We start from the raw sequence: 25,877 nt of genomic DNA on the forward strand, positions 1-25,877 counted from the left end.
AGTTCAAATGAGAAAACTCATTAATGAATTTAGAGAGTAATGATTATGATCTTTAGACCATATTTAAAACCTCCGAAAACATTTTGGAAAATAGGAGGAACAAAGTAGATATTGCCTCATTAAAAACCTTATATGAGAAACCGTAAAGGGAAAAACTCATAAAGGAAAAGAGTGCAATAGAACAGGTTATTTATTCAGGGATCAATCTCCCCCTGAACCTTGCAAATCCCGTAGTCGTCGCATACCAATTCTATTAACATATTTTTGGAATATAGAAGTTGGTAAAGACTTGGTGAACAAATCAGCGAGGTTATCACATGATTTGACTTGCAAGATTTCTATTTCCCCATTATTTTGTAATTCATGAGGGTAGAACATTTTAGGAGCAATATGTTTAGTCAAATTGCTCTTTATGTAACCTGTTTGCATTTGAGCAATGCATGCAGAATTATCTTCATAGATAATTGTTGGTGATTGAATAGATCCAATACCACATGATTGTTGTATGTGATTAATCATTCTGCGAAGCCATACGCATTCACGTGATGCTTCATATAATGCGATTATTTCAGAATGATTAGTGGATGTAGCCACTAGAGTCTGTTTTGAAGATTTCCATGAAATGGCTGTTCCGCTATTTAAGAACACAAAGCCTGTTTGTGACTTGGCATTATGGGGATCTGATAAGTAACCAGCGTCAGTGTATCCAATCATATCCGTATCTTGATTTCTTTTAAAGAGAAGACCAAGATCTATAGTGCCTTGGAGATATCGTAAGATATTCTTGACTCCTGTCCAATGACGTTTAGTTGGAGTAGCGCTATACCTAGCTAGTAAGTTAACTGCAAATGCGATATCAGGCCTGGTGCAATTTGCAAGATACATAAGTGCTCCAATAGCACTGAGATAAGGAACTTCTGGTCCCAGTATCTCTTCTCCTTCCATCCTTGGTCTAAATGGATCCTTTTCCATATCAAGAGATCGAACAACCATGGGAGTCTTTGAAGGGTATGATTTTTCCATATTGAATTTTTCCAATATTTTCTGGGTATATGCGGCTTGGTGTAGTAAAACACCTGAAGGATAATGCTCGAGTTGTATTCCCAAGCAAAATTTGGTTTTACCCAAATCTTTCATTTCAAATTCCGTCTTTAGATGATTGCGTGCTTCATTTATATCTTCTGTATTTCCAATGATATTTAGATCATCAACATATACAGAGATAATACAAAATCCTGTTGAGGATTTCTTTATGAAGACACATGGGCAATCATCATTGTTGGAATATCCCTTTTGTAAAAGGAATTCTTTTAGTCGGTTGTACCACATTCTTCCCGACTGTTTTAAACCATATAATGATTTTTTAAGTTTTACACAGTACATGTTGCGGTTTGCGTTTGGATTCGGAATGTTAAGTCCTTCTGGAACTTTCATGTATATATCCGAATCAAGTGACCCATAAAGATATGCGGTCACCACATCCATCAATTGCATAGATAGATTATTTTGAACTGCCAATGAAATTAAATATCGGAACGTGATTCCGTTCATTACTGGAGAATATGTCTCATTGAAATCAATGCCAGGTCTCTGTGTGAACCCTTGTGCTACAAGCCTCGCTTTATATCTCACCACCTCGTTGTTTTCATTCCGTTTGCGGACAAAAACCCACTTGTATCCCACAGGAAAAATGTTACGAGGAGTAGGTATCACTGATGTGAATACCTCTCTTTTGGAGAGCGAGTATAATTCTTCCTGGATTGCGTTCTTCCATTGTGTCCAGTCCGAGCGCTTACGGCACTCTGCCATGGTCTTTGGATCTGGATCATTGAGAAGATCGTTTGCAATCTTTGAGGAGAAGTATGTGTCGACAATTGTAGTCTTTCTGTCAAATGATTCTCCAGAATCAATATAGTTGATGGAAATTTCATCTACCCTTTCCGACTCAATGTGATTTCCCATTGTTATTGAGTCTGGGTGTTCCGATTTCCTAGCATGAGTATTTGTGTGCACCGTTGAGCTAGGATCTGGATGTTGAGCATCCAATGGATGTTTACTATCCTTGGGTTTTAGGTGTCTTTCAACTTGACGTTGATTTGCATTTACTGATTTGGAGGAAGGATTCCTCTGTTTCCGCGGTAGCTTGCAAGAAGCTTTATCTTTTGTGTCCGTACTTCTCCCTCTCTTATTTTGATTTGGGGGTTGAGTGGTTTTATTTGGTACCTCCACTCTTTCCGATACATTCCTAGCAGGAATATAAGATTTAGTGACACCTTTATTGTTAGTAAATGCATCTGGCAGGGTATTTGCAATATTTTGCAAATTTATTATCCTCTGAACTTGGAGTTCAGATTCTTGAGTACGTGGATCTGTGTAGGAAATGTCCGTGGCATTTCAATTGATTTCCTGGCATTCTTTCTGGTACTTGAAATCTCCCCCTAATGCTGGGAAATGTCCCTCATCAAATATACAGTCAGCGTAACGGGCTGTAAGAAGGTCCCCTGTTAGGGGTTCTAGGTATTTTATGATCGACGGAGAGTTATACCCTATATAGATCCCTAATTTCCTGTGTGGGCCCATTGATGTACGCTGTGGTGGTGAGATCGGTACGTATACAGCGCAACCGAACTTTCGCAGATGGAAAATGCTTGGGGGATTTCCACGTACTAACTGCAGTGGGGAAGTAGTGTGATATGCAGTTGGTCGCAATTGAATTAAGTCAGCAGCGTGTAAGACTGCGTGACCCCAACATGAAGTTGGTAGGTTGCAATTGTGTAATAGTGGTCTTGCAATGAGCTTGATTCTCTTGATAAGAGATTCGGCCAAACCATTTTGAGTATGGACGTAAGGTACTGAATGCTGGACTTGAATTCCTAGGGCCATACAATAATCATTGAAGGCATGTGAGGTAAATTCAGCCGCATTGTCCATTCGAATGGATTGTATCCTATGTTCAGGATAATGTGCTCGTAATTTAATAATTTGAGCAATAATTTTGGAAAAGGCATGGTTTCGTGTGGACAATAGACACACATGTGACCATCGTGTAGATGCATCAATGAGAACCATGAAGTACCTGAATGGTCCAGTTAATGGTTGGATAGGGCCACATATATCACCTTGAATTCGTTCAAGGAATTTGAGTGGTTCAGCTCTAATTTTAAGATAAGAGGGTCTTAAAATTAATTTCCCTGTGGCACATGCGGTGCACACAAAATCCGATGGTTGTGGAAATTTGGCAGTATTTATGCCATGACCAATTGAATTGCAGATAATTTTTCGCATCATTCCAACACCGGGATGACCTAGGCGATCATGCCATATTTGAAATGTGTCAACATTCTGAAAAATTACCTTATATGCAACATGTGGTACGGGCTTGATGTATGTATAATACAATCCTGAGGATAAAGAGGGAATTTTTTCTAGTATTTGTTTTGCATATCCGTTATTTTTGGTAATGAGGAGATATTCCTCTTTGTTGTCATCGTGAGTTTCAATATGGAAACCATTTTGACGGATATCTCTATAACTCAGTAGGGTACGTGTTGAATCGGGATACAGGAGTGCATCTTCGATTGTAATTTGAGTACCCATAGGGAGAGTGATTATGGCGCGACCAGAGCCAACAATCATAGCATCGCGTCCTGCGATCGTCAAAACATTTCCTTGACTCTTTTTCAGAGTTTGGAAATATTTAGTTTCCCTTAGTATAGAGTTAGTGGTACAACTATCCACTAAGCACATATCTTCTTCATTTGGATTGTCTCCCGTAATCATCTATATATATAAAAATAGAGAATGTGAAATTCTTCATAGATATATATAGAATACATACAACTTTATTGAGTATCAATGTGTTGATACAATAGTATGACAACAACCTATTACAACACTATGTAGGACATAGATATTAATAATATCTAATGAATTAAGAGCCTAATCGAAGTCTCCAAATAAGTCATTGGAAGCAAAATCCACTAGCATATTGTCCATGCCCTCAAGGTCCTCTTGCTCTTTAAGAGTGATGTCGTTGTTCAGTTCTGGATGAACATTTTGGGAACAACTTGTCGTCTTGGTGGTGTCAGATTGAAGATTGAAATGAGCTTCAAATCTTTTGCCTTGAGTTGGTCGGCTTCGTCCAACGGACTTTAGGTAAAGATCAACCAAGTGTTTTGGGGTGTGGCATTTCTTAGTTGTGTGGCTGTAGCAACCACATTTACGACAAATATCAGATTTGTCTTTGTTATTGAAAATGCTCTTCCCCTTGTTATTTTTATGGAATTTCTGCTTCTTTATGTGGTTGTTGCTGCCTTTGAAGTTCTTTGGACGACGTTTGTTGCTGTCGAACCTCTTTGTATTCTGAACATTTGAATTTACTTCAGGTAAAGGGGCAGTGCCTGTAGGGCGCTGGTGATGATTCTTTAAAAGAAGTTCATCATGCTTTTCAGCCTGAAGTAAAGTATGAATTAATTCAGAATAGTGCTGATAGTTTCTAGCACGGTATTGTTGTTGCAATACCCTATGGGCAGGAAGCATTGTAGACAAAGTCTTTTCTATTTTCTCCGCATCAGTGGGAGCTTTGTCACAGAAAAGCAATCTTGAGCAGATTTTGTGAACAGCATGATTGTATTCTCCAATGGACTTAAAGTCCTGAAGGCGAATATTGGACCATTCGCGTTGTGCATCAGGTAGTATTACTGCCTTTTGCTGTTCATATCGCTCTTTGAGCGAGTTCCATAGGTCATGTGGATTTTCATCCATCAAGTATTCAGATTTTAAATCTGGATGTAAATGGTGCCTTATGTAGTATAAAGCCCCATACTTGATTTGATCTTGGAGTGGTGGATCTCCCTCTTGAGGGGGATTAATTGCCGTCATAAGTCCGCGGGATGATAGACTTATCTTCATGTCCATTGCCCATGTTAGATAGTTTTTACCATCTAACTCGAGTCTTTCGAACTCAATATTGGACATTTTGTCCTACAAATTGACCAATGATTAAATGAATTTACATTTTGGGTAAATTAAAGAATCATGGTAATGTTGTAATAGTGCAAAAAAAAATTGTACAATCAAGTTAATACTTGAGTTGGATAGTGTAGACCTCAAATTATATTGGTAACACATTGAAGGTAGTCACCAAAATGATGAAAACCTTTTAGTAGTGGAGGCATAATCTGTAATTATTCAGTAGATGCCATGAATTCCACTAACTTGTGTTATTCAAATCTTGTGTTAACACTATGTAGGTAATCACCAAAATTGGTGTAGACCTTCTTTAATTCATAAACACATTGGGTACGCACGTTGAGGATATTCACTATATGTAAATATAGTGTAGATCCCTCAGTAGTTTATAGATACTACCTTGTGTATGGCCAATATGAAGTATGAATTAGGGTAATCACCTAAAAAAGGTGTATAGTGTTATATCAAGTGAAGAGGTAATCACATATTTTGCAACAATATTAATTTTATATGAAAATTAATTGCTATTGCAAATTAATTTGAATGCATTATCGTAAAATGCTTGTAACATATAAGATTTTCAGAGAATACAAGGACTGGAACATATATATTTACAACATAAACAGAACGAAATACAATTATAGTTAAAGACAGGGGCTATAACGTAATTTTACAGGACTGTAAAATTAAATACTGAAATTGGCTATAAAATGATGAAAACCCGAGGGGTTTTTTGTGAAAAAGCCAATTATTTCAATTTTTTTTTTTTGACTGATGGGCTGAACAAACTTGGGCTGAGGCCTTTTTAGCCTTTCGGCCCAGCCCGGAGCACCCCCTCCCACCTTTCCTGTTGCACAGTATATATAGTGGCCGGCTAGGGTTTTCCAAACCCTAACCGGCTTTGGAGCCGCCGCCGCCGCCTGGTCTCTCGGGACCTGGGCCGGCTATCACGTGGGGGGTGGGGCCGCCAGCCGGGGAAAACAGGCGCTGGTGGGGCGCGCCGGCCGGACCGCCGGTCGGCTTCGGCGGTGAAGCAGTGGTGGGGCGCGCCGGCCGGACGTCGGTGGCGGTCGGCCGAGGGGCCTTCGGGCTGCTGGCCTTGGAGTGCGTCAGCCGAGCCACCGGGCGGAGCAGCGGCCGGACGAGCCACCGGAGTAGAGGGTCGGGCGGAGCATGGGCCGGCCGAGCCGCCTGAGCGGAGGGTCGGGCGGTCTGCCGGCCTTCACGGGTGGTCAAGTCGCCGGCGAAGCAGTGGCCGGCCGTCGGAGCAGAGGGGCCGGGTCGTCGGGGGGGGGGGTTGCAGAGCTGAAAGCGAGTCGGACCGAGTCACCGGGATGGTCGCCAAGCCGCCAGAGTTCGGGCCGTCGGCTGAGGAGTCGGCACGGCGGGGTGTCGCCGAGCAGAGTGGGCCGGTCTGCCGGTTCGCCGGCCGTTCATCGTGCAGAGGGGGGCGCCAGCCGAGGGGTGCTACACCCCTTTCCCCCTTGCACATGCACGCGCCTTGGCGCGTTTAGAACCCCCCGGAGGGGAGGTTGGAGGCCGCAGGGGCCCATGACCCCGGGCGGAGGCCCGGACGGCGGTTAGCCGCTGCAGTGGCGAAGCGACGAAGGGTGCGGCCGAGCGGCGCAGTTGGTGTAGCCACTGTGGAGCCGGCGGTTGATGAAGAGGAGTCGGTTATCTGGATGAACGGCGCAGCGGCCATCGAGACCGTGGTGGATGGGTCCTCCGAGATGACTTCCACAACTTCAATGCTGGAGTCGATGAAGGCAGGTGTGTTCAAATCGAAGCCCTGGGAAGGAGAGGCAGGATGGGAGTCCGCCATTGTTCCTGGGAGGCTTCTGCCGCGCCGAACACGGAAAATCCAGTCGCGGCGGTGGCCATCCGTGGTTTCTGCCACTGCAGTAGGAGGAACCACGTTGGCCATGTCCGTGGAAGTGCCAGTGGGTGGCACTGGAATAGAGGAAGACAGCGGAGTGTACTCCGGAGAGTACAACACGCGTTCCTCTGGATCTTCTTCCTCCTCGGATGCCATCTCCAGTGTGGTGTTGAAGAGAGGTGCAGCACCGCTGCGTGCTGCCATGGTTGGTGGAGGGCCGGTGGGGGCAGTGGCTGCTTGAGCCCTCATAAGGTCGTGGTTGTGGCCATGACGGCGAGGACGACGTGTGCGGCGATGGCGATGGCGACGGCGACAGGCACGCTGTTGGCCAAACGGCGAGATGTGCCGTAGAACTGCCGCCTCCAAGTCCATCAAACAGCGAAGAATGTCTCCAGTGGTGGATGAAGGTGAGGCCATCTCTTATCTTGTACCTTGTTCTGGGAGAGGCCTTCGTGCCTTCTCTGTTGGTGAGGCCGGTTGGCCCTTCTTCTTCTTTTTTCTTGCTGTTGTGTAATGGCCAAAATGCTCTTTTGGGTGATTCTAAGTGCTGATGACGTGTTGAGAGTGATTTGAGAGAGTTTTAGAGTAATGAATGTTGATCTATTGATTGATGTGTCACACATATATATACATGTTCAAAGGGCATGAACATGTCCATTCAGTAGTGAATGGTTGCCCTTTGGTTCAATAACTGAAAGCAGTTAGTGTGCTAATTGATCACATGCTAAATGTCTACTTGTAACATTTAGGAGTCCAATCCTTCCAAAATAATTGTCTACTAGAGAGTATATGGGATGTTCAATTCAATGGGGAAAAAAATCAAGAGAACGTTTTTCATCTTTTACATAATAACTCAATTCTTTTCAGGAAAAATTTGCTCATACATGAAATGTGTGCCAAGATCCTAGCGCCTTTTCCCTTTGTGCAACTGAGTAGCATTCACATGTTTCTATGTTTTTTACTAGCTTGGATTTAACTAACCATGGCATGCGTTTTTTTTCCTATTCCTATGTTTCCAAAAAAACATGTATTTCATCATAGGAAACATGATTGCTCCTTCATGCCAGCTAAGATGGTACCAATACCTTATTGCAGACAAGTGGACACTCGAACGCTCTAGATTTCTCATCAGTCATTTATGATCTTATTCTCAATCCATCATTACTAAGAACTACTGCTCTTCTATTGCATGTTAAAGAGCATCTTTTTCTGTTCATCTTAAAAATGTCACCTTATGTAACGATGTAAAAGAAATGTAACAATCAGTCAACCATCAGTTTATTTGCTTGACCATCCTTGCGAATCTGGGCTATACCGCACAATTCGTTTTGTTGGATGTCCTGGTTGAAAAGCCTTCCGACCGGTCTTCCGTTAGAAACCACGCAATAATCTAACCAAACAAATGCATGCCATCCATGGATAGCGACAGGTCAGCAGGCATGTCGCGACCGAGCTGTTAAGTACATGGATGCGAACTCCCAACAACATCAGTAGGTGTCAATGTGTAGCAGTCGGTTCACCTAATGGTTCCTTTAATTGTAGTCCACTGCCCAGTGCCCACAGAACAATTTGGTTGTGCCAATGAAATGTTTGGTTGGCTGCTGGTTGGTGACCTGGTACAGATCCCTCACCAGATCAATGCTCTTTTTTTCCTTTGAAATGCTTGCAGAGCCTTCAAGTCAAAGCAAGTAAACAGAAAAGAATGATGATAGGTTTATAGTACTAACCAGTTATGTGTTTGTAGCAGTGGAGAACTGGAAAACTGCCGTTGCAAACAAAGACAGTGCAGCAAGATGTCAAAAAAAAAAAATGTACTAGCTTTTTTATTCTTGATGGCTATGTGGTGGTGTTACTGGGGTAGCTTGATTGAATGAGATGTTGGAAGTTGGTGGTTGATTACACCATTTGTGGTGCCAGAGCTCCTACTAATATGACACGTAACAGCCAACCACTGGCTCTACCTGCACACATACTTCTTTCCTCGACCTGTACATATATTAAAGGAGCCAGGTCCAATATCAGAATTTGCAATATATTTGGGGACCGCCTCATTTTCATGTGCCTGGAAACTAAAAATTTGCAGTCGCTATTTTGATCCGTTCGGTGGAGATGACACCAAAATTGATCTATGATCCACTCTGATATAACTTATAATTAACTAACTAGACAAGGGATACCCATGCCGATCCCTATTCGCCGTTTACGATGACACCAAACAAACACTACTATATTCTAATCAGACCGCTGCGACAGGCACGAAACCGGGACATACCCTCAATACTGAGGTATGAGAACTACAATCTTGGCAATTCAACAGCTCAGATGACGACAGATTACCTCTATACTATCAAAAGTTGCATGATAAGGAATTTACTATACAACTGCAGGTCTTCTTAAGGATGTCAGTTGACTGATAAACAGATTCAATGTAAGAGTGCTTCAGCTAATGCTACGAAATTGACGGCATTATTGCATTAGAGAAATAAAGCTTTCAACGAAATGCTACTTGGAATCTCTCCGGGCAACAGTCGATGTAAAGCGTCCAAAAAACAGTTGTTTTCTAGATCTGCCTCTCTTTTGGGCAAGGGATATAAACGACTAAACGAGTCTCAAAACTTTATCTGGAGCCTGAAACACTGTACATTGCACTATCATACAGCATTTCAAATGACTACGTGCCCAGCTTCGGCATCAAAACTTGCGGTAGCCAGTAATGTTACAAAAAAATATCAACCGTCGTACTGAATGGTGATGTAGGTGGGGGTTTCCCAGGAATCCAAATAGGCAAATAACCTCTGGTTTCTTTTCATCTGCCAAATTTAGCTGCAATAACAGCTATCAGTTACGCTTGCCGTGCTCAATCTGTCAGTGTGCTCATTCCCAACCCCTAACCTTAAGCTAAGTTTGTGTTTCACACTCTCTTTCTAATTATATTCTTCCGTGGCTCCTTTTTGCTCAGCGCGACCCCTGAACCTAGCGAAGTCATTCCTACAGTGCTCTGGTACAGATCCTTTAACCTGTAAGAATCCAAATATCAAAAACAGTTACAAACCCTTTATTATTTAAAGGTTCGCATAAGGAATTTTTGTGTGTTATTGCAGCTAACCTTGGAATGCTGATCACCAGTGCAATCACAGAAACTCCAACTATAAGCGGGAAAACTGGTGCTGGGGTCAGCTCCTGCATTGTACAAAGATTTACATGATTTCCTAAACAGAAAAAATGCAATTAACTTGACTCACTAGCACGTCAAAGTTTCTGTATACTGACGGTTTGTCTGAGTATGCAGTGATTAGACCAAATCTGTTGGAATTGGCAATGAATTATTTCATTTACCCCACCGATACCAAGGGAATAGTTCTAACCCCCACAGATCCAACAAGGCTTAAAGGTATTCCGCACCACTGCTGCCAGGTATATAATCAGTTTCTACTTTATTAATAAATCAAGGATGCACAGAGTATAATAGATATATCAGTGCTGACTAAAGGACCTCAACATTTTCTATCCATAGTATGTAGTATAGCTATCTCTTAAAAACACCGCACGTCCATGGTTCTCATCTCATTAAGTTTGAGAATGAAAAAAATACAATGTCAATATATTATGCTGCAATGCTGAGGCAAGTGTGTGAGAGAAGTACCTGATTGTGATGGTGCTCTTCAGTTTTATATTTAAGGGGACCAACATGAACTTGGGGTTGCTTTTCCAGATCTACTTCAACAACCTCTGACTCAAATCTATGGGTATGTGATGGAAGACCACATCGAAGCTGAACAAGATGCTTGCCTTTGGGCAAATCTCGCACTTCGAAGTAGTAGGAAAGAGGAACAGGAAGTACAGATTCTACTCTAGAAGGGTCCACTGCTGATCTGATTTCAACAGAGAGATGCGGCTGCAACGTATCAACGCCATCACCTTCCACGTGCCCACTCAAAATTGTTACCTCCGGCCGTTCAAAAACCACAAAATCAATATCAATGATGTCTTCATGACCAACCTGGAAAAGTGAATTGTTGTTAAGCATAACAAACAAAGAAGCAGAAGTGCCTCATTCATAACTGAGATTACAATATGCTGCACATGGAATGTCCAATGGATGTCAACAATAATTATTATGCACTTACATCAACCGACACATATTCAGGTGAAGCACGCTCAACTGCTGCACATCTGAGATTATCTTTTGCAGCCACTCTTATAGAGTAAGTTGAGCCAGGCAAAAGTCCTCTAAGACGAAACCTACCAAAATTATCAGTAGTAGCCTCTTCATAATAACCTGTGGATTCAGATCTCGCTTCAACAAAAACACCCTCCTTTGATTGGCCAGTTAGCAGTGTTACAGAACCCAAGGCACTACATTGAAATTTTGGTTGAGTTAGTGCCGTAAGATTTGCTGCAATTAAGATCTAGTAATAGGAAAAGCTATGTGTTTCCCATTCATATCATCCATTGTCATGTTCACTGTTCTTAGCATTACTGCACACCTGAATAACCTTTTCAAGAAATCAGCATCACAATCTCATTGGTTTCTTGAAAAATTCTATTCAAATGCGCATCAATGCTTACAAAAGTCACGCTTACATTAGATAATACGCGTCGGGAAACCCATAGTGTGCCTCGTTTCTTTAAAAAAAGGACAATTACATTTCCATGACATATTATGGCGTGCAATGCAATAACTATTGCAACTTAATAAGCAGGTTATATGTGCAATTGTGGTATTGTAATTATGACTTATGTGAATGGCTAATCGTGAGTTCAAACACGATGAGACGGAGTGGAACACATTTTCTACAAAATCGTAATCGTAACATCATAATTACAGATAAGAAAGTCACTTAAGAGTTGACATGAGTATTGCATTTACATCATGTTACATCTTGAAATTGCTATTGATTTTTTTTTCCTTTCTGGGTTTCCCAACAAATATCATCCAACATCAGTTGCTAAGCACTATTGCCCAACTCAATAGAACTTTCAAGAAATAGACTGCATGATCTACTCGACTAATCCATAGTTTTTTCCTTCAATTTATTCAAGATTATTGTGCAACTCAATAGAATTTCCAAGAACGAATCATACTGAATTTCAGAGAGTAAGGCACAAACCTTCTGTGGGCCGATAAGGTAGTTTTATTGCATATAAAAGCACCACATATGGGAAATATAAAAAACACGGAAATGATTACCATAAATAAAGAATGAGACTAACCTGTAAGCCACTCTGGTTGCACGGAATTCCACATCCCTAGATTCTCCAGAACTAAGATCAATAGCAATTACTGATGGAGTAAATTTATATTCCTACAAACAATGCATCAAACCATTAACAGCTCTCCAGAAAATTGAATATGATGCCACAACTAGTTACATTTTGTAGCCGTGATAACACATCGTGTACACTTGCATCCTTGCAAGCACTGCTTTCAAAATTCTAAAATTGTGTCCAAGTATGAACTGGAAAAAGTCTAACATGGCAACAACGTCTCACGCGCTCACTCAACCCACATCAGGAATATTCAAAAGAAAATATAAACTCACAAAATTCATTAGAAAACTAATGGTAACTTCAATCAGAAGTGAATGAATTACATTAAATATGCAGCAGAGAATGGCCAAAGTTACAATTTCAAAGTAACATCCAATAACAATTTTTTTGTATTATTTAGCAGAGGTGATACAAAGCATAGAGAGAGAAAGAGAGCATGAATAATTGTGAAGCACCTTAAGAAGAGGTCGAAGATAGAAACTTCCAGGAAATAAGTTGTCAAAGCTGAAAGTTCCACCAGAACTACTAATTGAGTTATTTCTGTACCCTTCTTCGCCACTCAAAGATAATAATACTGACGGTAACAGCTCTGATCCCTTTTCACCATAAATCCGCACTAATATCTGACCAAGCTTCTGGCAAGCAAAGGTGTACTGGCTAGTTTGCTTGAGATGATAACCATCCTGCATGAAGGTCGGAAACAATATCAGACAGGATATTCAACAAAACACCCCTTTTGTTATCGCTGATAGGTTCCTGGTTATGTTAACATGTCATTCGTACTATCACCAGATGCAACCAAACACTATTGCACATTAGTAACAGTCAGAAATTCTCAAATATAAGTACTCAACTGACAATAATGTCATACCAAATTATTGGAATTTGAATGAAATAGGGAAAAGATTTTCCAAGTTCCAACTAAGCAGTTTACCCAAATATATAATGACTAATTATTAGATAGGTGAAAAAGAATAAACATGCACCCAACATAAACCTCACTTGCCATTGTTACTTGTTCGGAGAAGGGGAAGTAGAATCAGGTTACCAAAACGAAAAGATAAAGCTGCAAAACCACAGCTGGCCAGTCTAATGTGGTTTGATGATATAGGCATGCATATGACCCTAGAAATAGTTCTCCTTCAGCAAAGCTTTTTCTAAGCCAGAATAGCCGCTGCAGCCCACTACCAGTTACTATTTGCTAGCTTGAACAAGAAACAATTTTTGTTCATCTCTACAGTGATGCAGCGGCTTTCATCATCTTTTCAGTTGGATCTTGTGGGTTTCATCTCTAGCCTACCCCAACTTGCTTGGGACAAAGGCTTTGTTGTTGTTGACAGTGATGTAGTGCCGTACCACTAAAGCATATGACTAGTAATTCTTAGACTCTAGCGTCTTGTGTGCACATCCATAATGACTAAAGAAGGAATAATTCAATTAAAAACATAAGCAAAATAGCAAATGAAGAAAATATAATACAAACCTTTGAAGCTTCAACTTTATATTCTATATCATCATACAAGGGACCTGCAAAGAATGATCCCTCAGAATTTGTCTTTGTCTCTGTTGCTACATCCCCTTTCTTCAGATGGGCATAGTTGCTCTCCCCAGCTGCTAGGATCTTGATGTCAACATCGGAAGTTGCAGGTGACACTGATCCTTCAAGGTATAGACCAGTTTTCGCAGTGATTGAAGGAACAATGTCTTGGCATCCATTCACAGACACTGAATACTGCAGTTTAAATACTACTAATAATTACAATCGTGGTCTTAAGTAAAAAGAGTGTATTAATCAACTGTCCCTCACCTGCTGTCTTGCTGGATAAAATAGGATCTTTTTCCTTCTTGTGCTGTAAATATGGTGAATCGTGTCAATATTATAAAAAAATCATGTAATTGTTAGCCAATCAAAGAAACAGTGTCTCACTTAAAAAAAAGGAAAGAAAAAGAGTCTGTAAAAAGGTAAACAAGGATTTGTGGCAGAAGAAATTTCTAGGCCAACAAAACAGAACCAAAAGAAATTCTGATTGAGACAAACATTTCAGTCAGAGGAACACAAGTATTATGGAAAACTATACCTAGAATCACGAGGGGCAAAGATGAAGTCCTCCCCAAGGTCAGCCCAAATAGAGTACTCAAAGGCAGTAAAGCCATTTTGATTGATCTTTCCAAGAACAGGTGTGGTGATCTTTTCTATGAAACTGCCATCGCTCTTAAAGGCATCAACGATAATATCTTTGGAATCAATTTCTTCCTGAAGGGATCCCATGTCCACATGGATCTCACCTTTTACAAGATACTTCTTTGCGCTGATGTGAACCGGCTAAAAGGGACGTTTTTAATGTTAGGGTGCCAAACTGAATCTTGCAGGAATATACATAAGTGTAAAGTAGGCAAGCAGCTCACCATTGGATTCGCTGTATCAAACAAAACAGACATGCTCCCAAAGGAAATGCAAGAATTAATTAAATGAATTTCATGTTGCCCTGAAGTTTCTACACAAATCCTTTGAGATCCTTTCTGTGTAAGATGAAAAGTGGATTACAGTAACTGAAGGTTCTATTAATTCAAACATAATGTAGATTTATTTAGTAGCAAGGGAGGACCTTTATCAACAAGTCAAGTTTAGAAGAATCTGGTTGATGAATGTATGCTTCAGTTTCATGAGTTGAAACAAGCTCAATCCAGTAGCCCTTTTGTACAAACACAATGTCTCTCACATCATCAGTGCCAACATTTATATCCAAGGTATTTTGATCCCAGCACCAATCATCCTTTGCTGAGCCCTCGGATGAAGAATGCTTCACCTGGAAGGAAGGTGTATCCGCAAATAGTTAAGACTTCAAAAATACTAGCAAATAATACAATTTCAGTGACCATCATACAAATTTTACCTCCATACGATATTTTCCAGGAAATACTTTTGTGAACACAAAATTGACATTATCTTGCTCCAAAGTAGTTGTCCTCTTTTCCTGCTCGATACCCCCAGCTAATCTAACAAGCGAGAGCAGAATATTTTGGTTGCATTGCTCTTTGCACAATACTTTACCATGAACATTGACTTGTGACTGCAAACAAAGAGATAATCCTCTCAGATATTATATCCATCTAAAAGGCATCTATAGAACTTGGTGGAAGCAAAAATAATCTTTCTAACAAAAAGAACAGAAGAGCATGGATAAAACCGTAAAGTAATTCTCTTGTGCACCTGAGAGAACTCCAGATCAAGTAATGGGCTGTTGACATTAACACCAATAGATCCTGGTGAAAACATAAGACTAGAAGAACGTTCAGAATCTACAGGTAATGCAGATAACTGGTATTCACCAGCAGGAACCTGAAACAGAGAAAGTTGAATTAATAATGATCAAATGATGCCATCTTAGCTTTAAACGAAGACAGCAGTGTAGGAGCATTAGCACTGCAGGTTGGCTCATGCCAAGATCAGACCATATTGCACAAGGATATTGACAACTATTCTAACTGGAATATTCTATGTATATATTCGTATTATCTGGAAAGGGGGCGAAGTCACTAACTAGAGGAGGGGCAACTAGAATAGAAGGTAGGGGTGAACACCCGGCAAGCGTAGTCGATAGGCAAGGAGTTCTCTATTGGAACAGAAGAGTTGGTGGATCGAGGACGAGGACATCAGGGCATACGTCTTGGCAACCTATCACTGCCCTTGTTTGTAGAAAAAGCTCAGTGTGAAATTCCCCTTTGCCTTGCTATTGTAAAATTAAACATAATAACATGAACAATAGCAGATAGGACCACTCTGAAAATTGTGAAGCTTACCATATATATATTTAAACTGTAATACATAGTGCATGACTGATATATTCATATAAAAGAGTTACTCGAACTCAAACACAAAGGACTTCCCCATTATTAGCTGTGGGTGGGGACACATACCTCAAAACAAAATCTTCCATTTCCGCTAACCAATTTCCGCTGCGGCTTTACGTTTTCAGGTCCATGTGTTAAAGTCACCTACCTTCCCATCGAAATTGTAAGAATGAAGTTTTTGTAGTGATCTCAGCGAAAGAAACAGAAGGATTAAGATAATACCATTGCTTTTGAATTCGGAGTTACTGTTCGAATAATACCACATACATCATACCTAACTGATTTGATATCATCAATGCTGGCCATGTTTGGTAAAATCTAATGGAAAAGATAGTATTATGACAAAACAATAAGCCGAGGCATTTGAGCTGTAGACTTAACAGAGTGTAAGATTCCCTCAAGCAAACTCTATATTACCGTGAAATTCTCCAAACGATTGAACTTATAGTGATCCTTCTCGGCAGTTATAGTATACTTCTTGGACATAACCTAGACAAGGGAAGCACAAAAGACAATTTATGACAGATGGAAAACTGAGAATAGCAAGTTAAATTTTAAGTGCCACGTTTAGACAGTGCACAAACTACAAAACAGGCCAAGTGTCCTGTTTTCTTTTCTTTTATGATTTTGAGGAATTAACTATTCAGTGTTAGCAAAAGCAAAATTAAGAACCTTACCCCGTTTCAATGATTTCATTGTGTCAGCTCAAGGTCATACAATGACCAGAGCTGAAGTGAAAAGCTAAAGTATAGCTCTACTTTATGTACATGAAATATTCCACCAATGCTAGATTGCAGAATCTATATAAATATTTTGTATCAAGCAATATACTAATCGGTAGGCACTAATTGATCAAGTAGAACTCTATCAGAATTAGATATGAAGATATTTGCTGATTCAGCCAAATACCAAACCTCTGAGTGATCGGATACACAGGCATTCAAGAACTGACATAAGAATTACAAAGGGTGTGGAAAACACCATGCCGCCGTTGATTGGAGGCGGAATTTAGCCATCCGAGGTCATCCTTAGCTAGAGCGGCGATGATGAACCACACAGAGAAGACCTTGTCCTGCAGGCCTAGCCGGAGCACGGCCGGCGGCGAGCATGACAGCGCGGCGCAGCTCAGCTTGTGCGGATGGCTGCGCCGACGACGGCCCAACGACGAGCTAGCACAGGCAAAGGCTTGAGGAGGGTCTCGGGAAGCACTGCTTGCCGAGACCGGATTGGAGTCGTGGGAGTTGGGGAAGAGCAGCACACGAAAGGTTGATTCGGCCTAGGAACAAGAGGTAACACACGGGAAACTGAGGGGAAAGCTCCGCACGACGCTCCTCAACGTGTTTTGAGGCTTGGTTGGGGCAAATTCAAGCTCGAGTGAGTGAGATTTGGGCTCGGGGCGGCTCTGTACGGAGAACTGCTCTGTTCTTGCGTGGATTTGGGGCAGGCAACGAGAATGGCATGCAACAGCGGAATATGGGAGGTGCGTGTGAGGAGCAGCGCCGAAGCATGGAGAGAGGATCCCATCGTCTGCGGCCACCTTGTTGGCTTGCGGGGATAACAGAAACTTCGCTGGGCATCTTTGTCGTCAGATCCGGTGGGTGGCCACTCGGATCCTGCTACATCCAACCGGTGGCAACGTTCATGGGGTGTGGGAAGAGGGGGGAGAGACTGACGGCAGTGAAGGATGGCTTCAGTGGCCGGCGTTGGAGGGGATAAAGGGTCCTCACAGCGATGTTAGCCCTGAAAATAGGAGGGGAGGAAGGAGCTGATGAGGCTGACGGGTGGGCCCCAAGTTGTGAGATAGCTGACTCAGCAACGCTGGTGCAAAACCACTCTAAAACAAGACTAGGGACCGAAATCGAACGGTTTTAAAAGTTGGAGGATGAAAGATTTCTAGTATTAGAGTTCAGGACGAAAATTAAACCATGTCAATAGTTGAGGGATGGAAAATAGACTTTTTCCTTTTATTATTAATTATTTGATTTCTTGTAATGACTTCTTAAATATTATCATCATCGTGCAACTACAACCATCTTGGATAAATAAGAAACCAAGTCACAGACTGAGCATCGTAACACAAATAAAATAAGACAGTTATGAACATCAATATACAAAGAAAGGTAACACAAAGATGAGAAGAAACTTCAAAGATCAACATATGCGCAAGCTAATAATTTCATAATATAAAACCAGTACAGTACCTGATCAAGTCTGTAATAGCCAAGACTGTCTGTTACTGCTCTCAACTGGCCATCAATTTTAACATTGGCACCTTCCACACCAGCACCATAACCATCAACAACATGCCCTCCAACAGAAAATCCAGTAACCTAGTTAAGTATACACGAGGAAACACCAAGTTAAGATCGTATTCACAGATCAGGAGGAAGAGAACTGTAAAAAAGGATATATCAACTCAAATTGAATGCTTAACCAGATGAAAGATGGAAAGACAAAAACCATTACACAACCCAAAATTTGTGCCCAGCCAACCCTGCAACAGTTTTGACTACTTAAATCATGTATTGTATTTTTGTACATCTATTTGTCATCTCTACCTACTATTCAGAAAGCATACAGGCTAATCCAACTGTTGATTAACTCCAGGTTACATTTTGCTAGGGTTAATCATAGATATTCCTTTGTCTATCATCCTGGAGCAAAATAACTTTTACCATAATTTCTGTATCCAAACCAACAGATGTTTTAAAAAAAAAAAAAAAGAATCAAAGCATTACCTGGAACTTTTGGGGAATTGTCATATGACTATGCTCAACAGAAACAGGCAGTGAAGGGGGTGAGACATCAAAAACACTATTATCCCCTTTGTAGTACGGCAACAGCTCATAGCTACCTGTATAATTATAGCAAATAATAAACATTCAGGTAACATTATATAGGGACCTGGCAAGAGCAGAACATGATTTCCATTTTCCAATGGATAACAACAAAAAATTAAAAAGTGTTTATCATGAGTGTTGCATGAGGACAAGCAGTCCATTTTGTGGTATATTTTCATATTTAGAAGTTAATTACTCTTAGTTAGATGAACAGATATATGTAAAACAATCGTTGATGGGTTGATGCACTCGAAGGCATCATAATTCATAAGGAGATATGTCAACAGGAAATCTCTAACAACTTTCATGAAGAAATTTGACATACAAATTACATTGCACTAAGAAGACACTTTTACAGGTTGAATAAGTTAATAACTTACCACAAGGTAGTGATCTAAATGTGAACTTCCCGTCAGCACCAGATATTGCATGACAAAGAGCACCTTCCCTGGGTGCATCACTGGAACCTTGTGGGCAAGGTACCTCTGTTACATCATTCGAATATAAATACAGGTGGACTCCCAAGATTGGATTTCCCTGACAAAGAAAATGCATGGAATATGTTTAACATACGAATGTGATGAACAAACAAAGTCAAAATTCAAAAGGGCTATGCAATCATATGCATGTAGTATTAGTTAGTATCAATAAAACAGAACCATTCGGTTCCTCAAACCTGTGCAACGACAGAGCCATGAATATTGTATCCAGATACAAAGAAGATATCATCTGCTACAGCATTTCCAATTCGCAAGTCAACCTGCATATGAAAACATGTACTGTTGTAAGACAATACAATCATTATCACAACATCTAGTGGCAGGCAGGCATATAAGAAATCCTAACCTCTGGTGAGCCTTTCATCTCGATATCATAATTAGGATGAGAAGCATGTAATTTGTAATGCCCTGGAAAAGGAGGAGCTCAAACATAAGGGGAAAAAACAAAGCAGACTAATTATAACAAATACACTCTGTTTTCAACAATGTTAAGCCCACTAAACATACAAGAGCCACAGGCCAATGAAACACTAAGTCAAGAAAGAACTTCTCCTGTTATATAAATGATCATTCAGCATTCTCTCATTACAAAACTGATGGTGGTGGTAGCACAGAGAGCCTTTGGCTCAAGCAGGGGAGCAAGGGGGCGATTTGAGTATCAATATCTTGATGCGAAGGTGCAAGGTATTGGATGTGGAGAGGAGAGAGGACCATGGATAAGTTAAATGTATGGGGAGTGAGCAGTGAGGGCAAAAGCGTGTGGAGTATTTAGGGCGTTTGAAATTACAGTCAGCAGTCACAAAAAGACTGTCCCTTCTTTCAATGACAAGATAGGGACTCACTCAAATTCAGTAGAAGATCCCAAATCGCACACCTTTGGAAGTGACAAATATGCAATTGTTCCAAATCAGTAAATAACTCATTCTAGTATTTATAGTAGAGTTTGTAACAAAAAAAATCACATTAATGGCTACAAATGGAATCATATCATATAAAATTCTTCATAAGGTAGTAGATCCTAACAACAATAGTATGTGACCGATATATAAGAAATGAACAACAATACTCATACCAAACTTTGCATTTACAATTATGTTTTTTTCTAAACATAAAGCACAGTAACCAAGGCAAACCTGGAATTATGTTTGTAAACAAATATTCTCCTGTTGATGATGTTAAAGCAGATGCAACCAACTCATCAGAGTCTGATGTTAGCTCAACTTTCACACCAGAAGGTCCTCCATCTTTTCGGCAGCTCTTACCACCAACAGCTCCCACTACTTTACCCGATATCATAAACCTGCATGGTGAATTCACAGTTGAAATTTCGACATGATAATTGTTCATAGACAGAAATAAAGTAAATGACCAAAGAAACAGACCCAGTGGAGTGGAAATTTATATCTGCATTTCCATTACATCCATTTTGATCGATGACGACAGGAACCTGAATTGTTAAGTGAACATTTGACAAGGAACTTAATATAGTAAAGACGGAAATAAGGGAATGAATGGACAGATTCAGTCCAGACATCAACTTACATTTTCAGGCTTCCATGACCATCCCTTGGGCCCCTTAACTCTGACCATGAACGAACCCTGCAGGGAGAGAAGCAACAAACATAAACAAAGATACAGAAAGATTGTTACAGTAACAATGGCGAGAATATCTAAATCATAAGCTTAGCTAGTTTCCCTTTAATCCTTGTGCCTACTACCTACTTGAAATAAACTTATATATATATATATATATATATATATATATATATATATATATATATATATATATCCAAAACTAAAAGCAAACAACAGCCGCAAGGATACCTTGTCATAGACTGGGATAAAATAGTAGCCATTAGGAGCACACTGTGAGCTTTCCTTAACCAAACCATCAACAGTGCACAGCTCAACCTGGTACAGATAGTTAAGAGGGAATGAGTTTGAGGTTTTGTGCAAACCACGGGCATAAAGCCATAAAAACAAAGCATGAACATTAGAAAAGCCATAACAAAGTAAGCCTAACATTAAAATCATTCTGTAAAGATGTAGCATCAGTCTCTACATACTACAGTTTGCATAAGCCATTATAGGAGAGATGAGAATATCTTTTTGAGGTATACACCTATAGGACAATTTGGACACGGGTGTCCAGGTAACACTGCTATAGGAGTGAAAGGAATTAAGCATATCCATGTGACATGTACCGATATGTTAGCATTGAGAAAATCCATGGAGTAGTTAATTAGTTCAAACTTCAAAGAGAAGGAATGTAAGCGACTATGAAGTACATGGACCAACCATTATGCTTGTAAGTGAACATGTCAATAATTATAGCAGCTGTTCAAAGAATTTCCAACAACTTCAGCATTACCCTCACCCAACACCAACCCTCAAATACCTGACAATAACACAAATTTCATCTATCCTATACATAATTGGATCAGAGCACCCAGCACACCCCAAGCAAAATCAGTATCCATCATTAACCAAGGCTACCGGGAACAAGAATTTGCTGTGTGTGCACATGGTCTCAGCCCTCAACATCAACAGCAGAACATCATTTTCCTCCAACGATAATTCTCCATAATACAGACACAAAGTAAACCCTCCACCTGTTCCTAACCCAAAATTAAAGTTTCTGCACGCTCATATGATAGCAACCGGTAACAAGTAGCGAAATTCCACAGAACGGGCACTACGAAAACAGACAACTTAGCTAAACTAGCGGCAACGACTCGAAACAATAGCATCACGCAACCAGGACATCGTCAGCTCTGCATGTGGTAGAACTCAAGCAACAATACACTGCACCTATCTGAATCAAGCGTGAAAATACCAGTCACGGCTCGATCAGCAACAACAATTAGCAGAGCGCAACTACAAGAGACGAGATGAGATGATGAAATGATACAAACAAATGGAGTGCCACAGACGAGGGGCACGGCCGGCGTACCGTGATGCCGGAGTAGTCGAGCTTGGAGTCCGACGCCTTCCTCGACTTGGCCAAGCCGGAGCTCGCCTGCACCCAAAGCCCAAAACCCCAAGCCCCATCAGTAACAAGCCACGCCGAACCGAAGTGAGTACACGGAGATCTGGTAACCGAAGTGAGACCTCGACGAAGCCTCCACATCCGTGGATCTCGTCGGAGGCGGCGGCGGCGAAGAAGAAGGCAGCGAGGAGGAGGAGGAGGGGAAGGCGGGGATCCATAGATCGGATCTAGCGGGCGCGGAGCATCCCACCAGGGGAGACGACGAGATGGAGGAGATGTGCGGCGCGGGCGGAGGTGGAGAGAGATTTTGCGACTTCACGCTCGGACTTGGGATTTTTCGGTTCACGGGCCTGCACGGTTTTGGAATGGGCTTTTCTGGGGCTGAGGTGGAGACCCGGTTTGGCGATCGGGTGGGCTTGGCGACAGAAGAAACAAGCAAATCCTATAGGAAAAAGTAAGTTATGTCTCCTGAATGTCTGTTTTTCCTCCCTCGATACCAACCTCCCCAGACTAACAATATCACACATAATTCCTCACCCAAGCCGTTTCACACCGGTTTTGTCCCGGCTAGCGCCATGTCATTCTGTCCACGCTGACACGTGTGCTGACTCAGCTCTAGGACCCATGTGCCAGCCTCTAACATGATGCCTTCTCCCTCCTGCTTTTCCTCCATGTCACCGGTGGCATATTCTTCTCTCTCCACTGCCGTCGTGAGGCCCATCTGCCTCAACATCTGTCATCCTGAGATGGGTGGGACCTCTGTAGGAGGGACACAAGCTCTAAGAGGTAGTCTAGATCCATGGCAAGGTCAACAAGATCTAGAAGAGTAGGACATCGGCATTGAGTGGTGCCTTGTCCACGTGGCAGGCCAGGTCGCGCATGCTGTAGATATGCATCGACCATCTGTTCACCTTCGTGAGGTTAGGATCGACAAGAACAATGCCAAGCTGAGGGTCATGATGGGCTAGAGGTCAACCTACATCGTCGTCGTTGACACTCTCAAGAGGACAGCGCGTGTGGAGGTGGCTTGTGTAGCAGGCGAAGATGAGAGCAAGAGCAACAGTGCCACCAATGAGCCAGTGCGAAGCAAAGCATGAGCCTTCTTCATCCCTCCCTCTCTCTGCCACCGCCACGCTTTTAGGCTACATCTCAATGTTGGCTACCTAAGTCAAATGAGTGTTGCAATGTCTATGATGTCTTTGCCTACTCCGGTGGCGCGTCCATGGAGATACACCTGGTGCTCACGCGCTCCCCCTGTCGTCACCAACCACCTCTTCTACCATAAGCAGAGCGAGGCATTTGTGGCCTCCATCTACATTCGTATGTCCAGATGCGTTGAAGTCTATGTCGCCACCTCATGACTCGGCACCAGCAACCTCTCACCGATGCACTACTTGACTCCTCCCCGAAGCTTGGAGGCATGGAATTGAGCATAGCGGGCGGTGTCACCGAGATGCAGACAACATCTGGTGCATGTGTATTGTGGTGATGAGGTCCTTCGTATCAAAATCACTCTAAGAGATTTGCTCATCCTAGTAAGACAGATCTTGTTTTGCATTGCATCCCTACGCACGATTCGTCAAACATCAAGCTTCATGTGGATTTGATACTTAAAATACTTCCGGGTGAAGATATGCTACAATCTTGTCCTCTTGCAGGTTATCAGTAGCCCGGCAAGAAAATCTGAGAGGGAGGAGAAAGGGAAGGGAAATGGAGAATGTGATAGGTCATAGGTGGGGCTAGGTGAGATGAGTTAGCACACGTGCCAATGTGGACAGGGTGATACGGTGCCAGCTTGAAAAGATTTGGCGAGAAAAGTTTTCTGATATTGTTAGTCGGAGGGAAAAGTTATAATTGCTATTACACTGTAGTAGGGAGGGAAAACATACCTTTTTAATAGTTGAGTGAGGCACAACAGAACCTTTTCCGATCCTATACACAGCGTGTTTGATTTGGACTTAGGGCTAGCACGCTTTAAGATTCATGCGCTCCACGTAGCTGCCTCAGGCATGCCAAGAGTGATCACGACATAAAAGGAAGCTAGAGCCGGCAAGAAATGAGGTCAAGAAATCTCATAGCATAGCAGTGCTTTCTATCAATCAAAGACATGTGATAGAGAATTGCCATAAGTGTAGTTTGTAAAAAACACACACATAATAGTCCCGTTCTTCCATCATCAATGGAACACTAAAGGTAAGAAGGAAGAGAGGAAAGAAAAACTTGATCTACAATGATGGCCAACATGGACAAAAGGAGAACCACTCCGTCATGGGGTGTGTAGATTAATCGAGAATCATGTAAAATGTATGCAAATTATTATTCTATGGTTGAATAAAATTGTATGAAAAGATCTTGAAATTGGAACATGACAGTGTCGACGATTTTTAAACCATCGATCTATTGATCTTTAAGGTTGTTTACAAAAAGTTATTGGCTAGCCTAGATAGACTATAACTAGTTATTTTGGTTTTCTACTTGGTGCTTTAACTATAACCCCAGGGAAAGAAAGACAGATGAGCCAACTTGAAATTTTTTTGGCATTATCATCACAAAGAAGGTCTATCTAAAATAAAAGAATGTACCCTTCTATCTAAATCTAATTTGCATCGAAAAAATAAATCCAAATTCCAGAAACTGCAAACATGGGATTTTACGAGATAAAATAGCGGAGAACCTTTTAGAAGTTCTATCCATATGTGTTCTGATCGCCAAGTTACGGTCGTTCATTCTATTAAAAATTTTCCGTTCCAATCGGAAACAATTTGATTTTATAGAAAAGTTGAACTAAAAATTTTCTTCCAAGGTAACTTGTATTCATGCGCTTCAGATTATTAGCCTGGAGTTCACCAACAGTATAGCCAATCCTACCCTATCACGTCAATCCCAGGGTAGTCGATGGCCATTCACAGCTACTACCTTAACATGTATGGCTGAGCGGCGATTACTAGCGATTCCTGCTTCATGCAAGCGAGTTGCAACCTGCAATCCGAACTGAGGACGGGTTTTTGGAGTTAGCTCACCCTCACGAGATCAGGAGCCCAGAGGAAGATTCTATCTTTAAAAAAAGGCTTTTATTGAGCATCGAGGAACAAAATAATTTAGTCTAAAATACCAAAAAGAAGTAGATTGCATTCTCAAATGAGAATGGAAGAAATTCGACTTTCATATAATATCTTAATAGAATTCCATGTAATGATCAATGCATTTTTTTTATTCTATATTATCCGCACATTATGCGTGGAGGAGAACCCATCAAACATATAACATTCTCTCACGCTAGGCTTATGCTTCACCAACCTGTTAGTGCTTATTATCGGGCAAGGACACCTAAATTTTTACTAGGAGCATTATCTGGAACCATATATGAATTGAGCTAAGCTAAAATAAAGACTATTTCGAAAACGATCTAAACTTAGTTGAGGAGCTCTTTGCGTGTAGTCATTGAGGATTGTCAATATAGATCAGAAGTACAGAATGCTTAAAGGCTCAAGTCTTCCATAGGTTTCAATGGACTTGTCCTCAGCAGGATCCTTTGGTTCCGTGTGTGTATATATGTATATATATATTCGTGTGATCTT

The 25,877-nt window shown here is 41.3% G+C and overlaps 1 protein-coding gene across 1 annotated transcript; it reads right to left on the minus strand.

Annotated features, from left to right (window-relative positions):
- Positions 1 to 9,381: 9,381 nt before the first annotated feature.
- Positions 9,382 to 22,652, minus strand: LOC133900188 (uncharacterized). The gene is made up of 27 exons (XM_062341317.1): positions 22,422 to 22,652; positions 22,264 to 22,329; positions 21,135 to 21,221; positions 20,853 to 20,909; positions 20,693 to 20,757; positions 20,444 to 20,610; positions 19,657 to 19,718; positions 19,487 to 19,570; positions 19,191 to 19,347; positions 18,709 to 18,824; positions 18,172 to 18,300; positions 16,388 to 16,459; positions 16,193 to 16,288; positions 16,037 to 16,114; positions 15,330 to 15,458; positions 15,013 to 15,189; positions 14,725 to 14,925; positions 14,525 to 14,638; positions 14,197 to 14,441; positions 13,926 to 13,968; positions 13,602 to 13,850; positions 12,574 to 12,801; positions 12,062 to 12,153; positions 10,975 to 11,203; positions 10,491 to 10,847; positions 9,954 to 10,027; positions 9,382 to 9,864 (listed from the first exon to the last, which is right to left on the minus strand). Exons 1-27 carry the CDS (start codon positions 22,515 to 22,517, stop codon positions 9,759 to 9,761), a joined length of 3,576 nt encoding a protein of 1,191 aa, XP_062197301.1. The 5' UTR covers positions 22,518 to 22,652; the 3' UTR covers positions 9,382 to 9,758.
- Between the last annotated feature and the right edge of the window lie 3,225 nt (positions 22,653 to 25,877).

Source organism: Phragmites australis, chromosome 2 (assembly GCF_958298935.1).
Source record: "Phragmites australis chromosome 2, lpPhrAust1.1, whole genome shotgun sequence".
Lineage (NCBI taxonomy): Eukaryota > Viridiplantae > Streptophyta > Magnoliopsida > Poales > Poaceae > Phragmites > Phragmites australis.

Bases quoted from the DNA above. Each gene is read 5' to 3' on its own strand.
- LOC133900188 (XM_062341317.1), bottom strand. From the start codon at position 22,517: ATGGATCCCCGCCTTCCCCTCCTCCTCCTCCTCGCTGCCTTCTTCTTC. The intron at 19,719-20,443 runs GTTTGCCTTGGT...CTCCTTTTCCAG, and splicing joins GTTTACAAACATAATTCCAG to GGCATTACAAATTACATGCT. The intron at 12,154-12,573 runs GTGCTTCACAAT...CATTGTTTGTAG, and splicing joins ATCTTCGACCTCTTCTTAAG to GAATATAAATTTACTCCATC.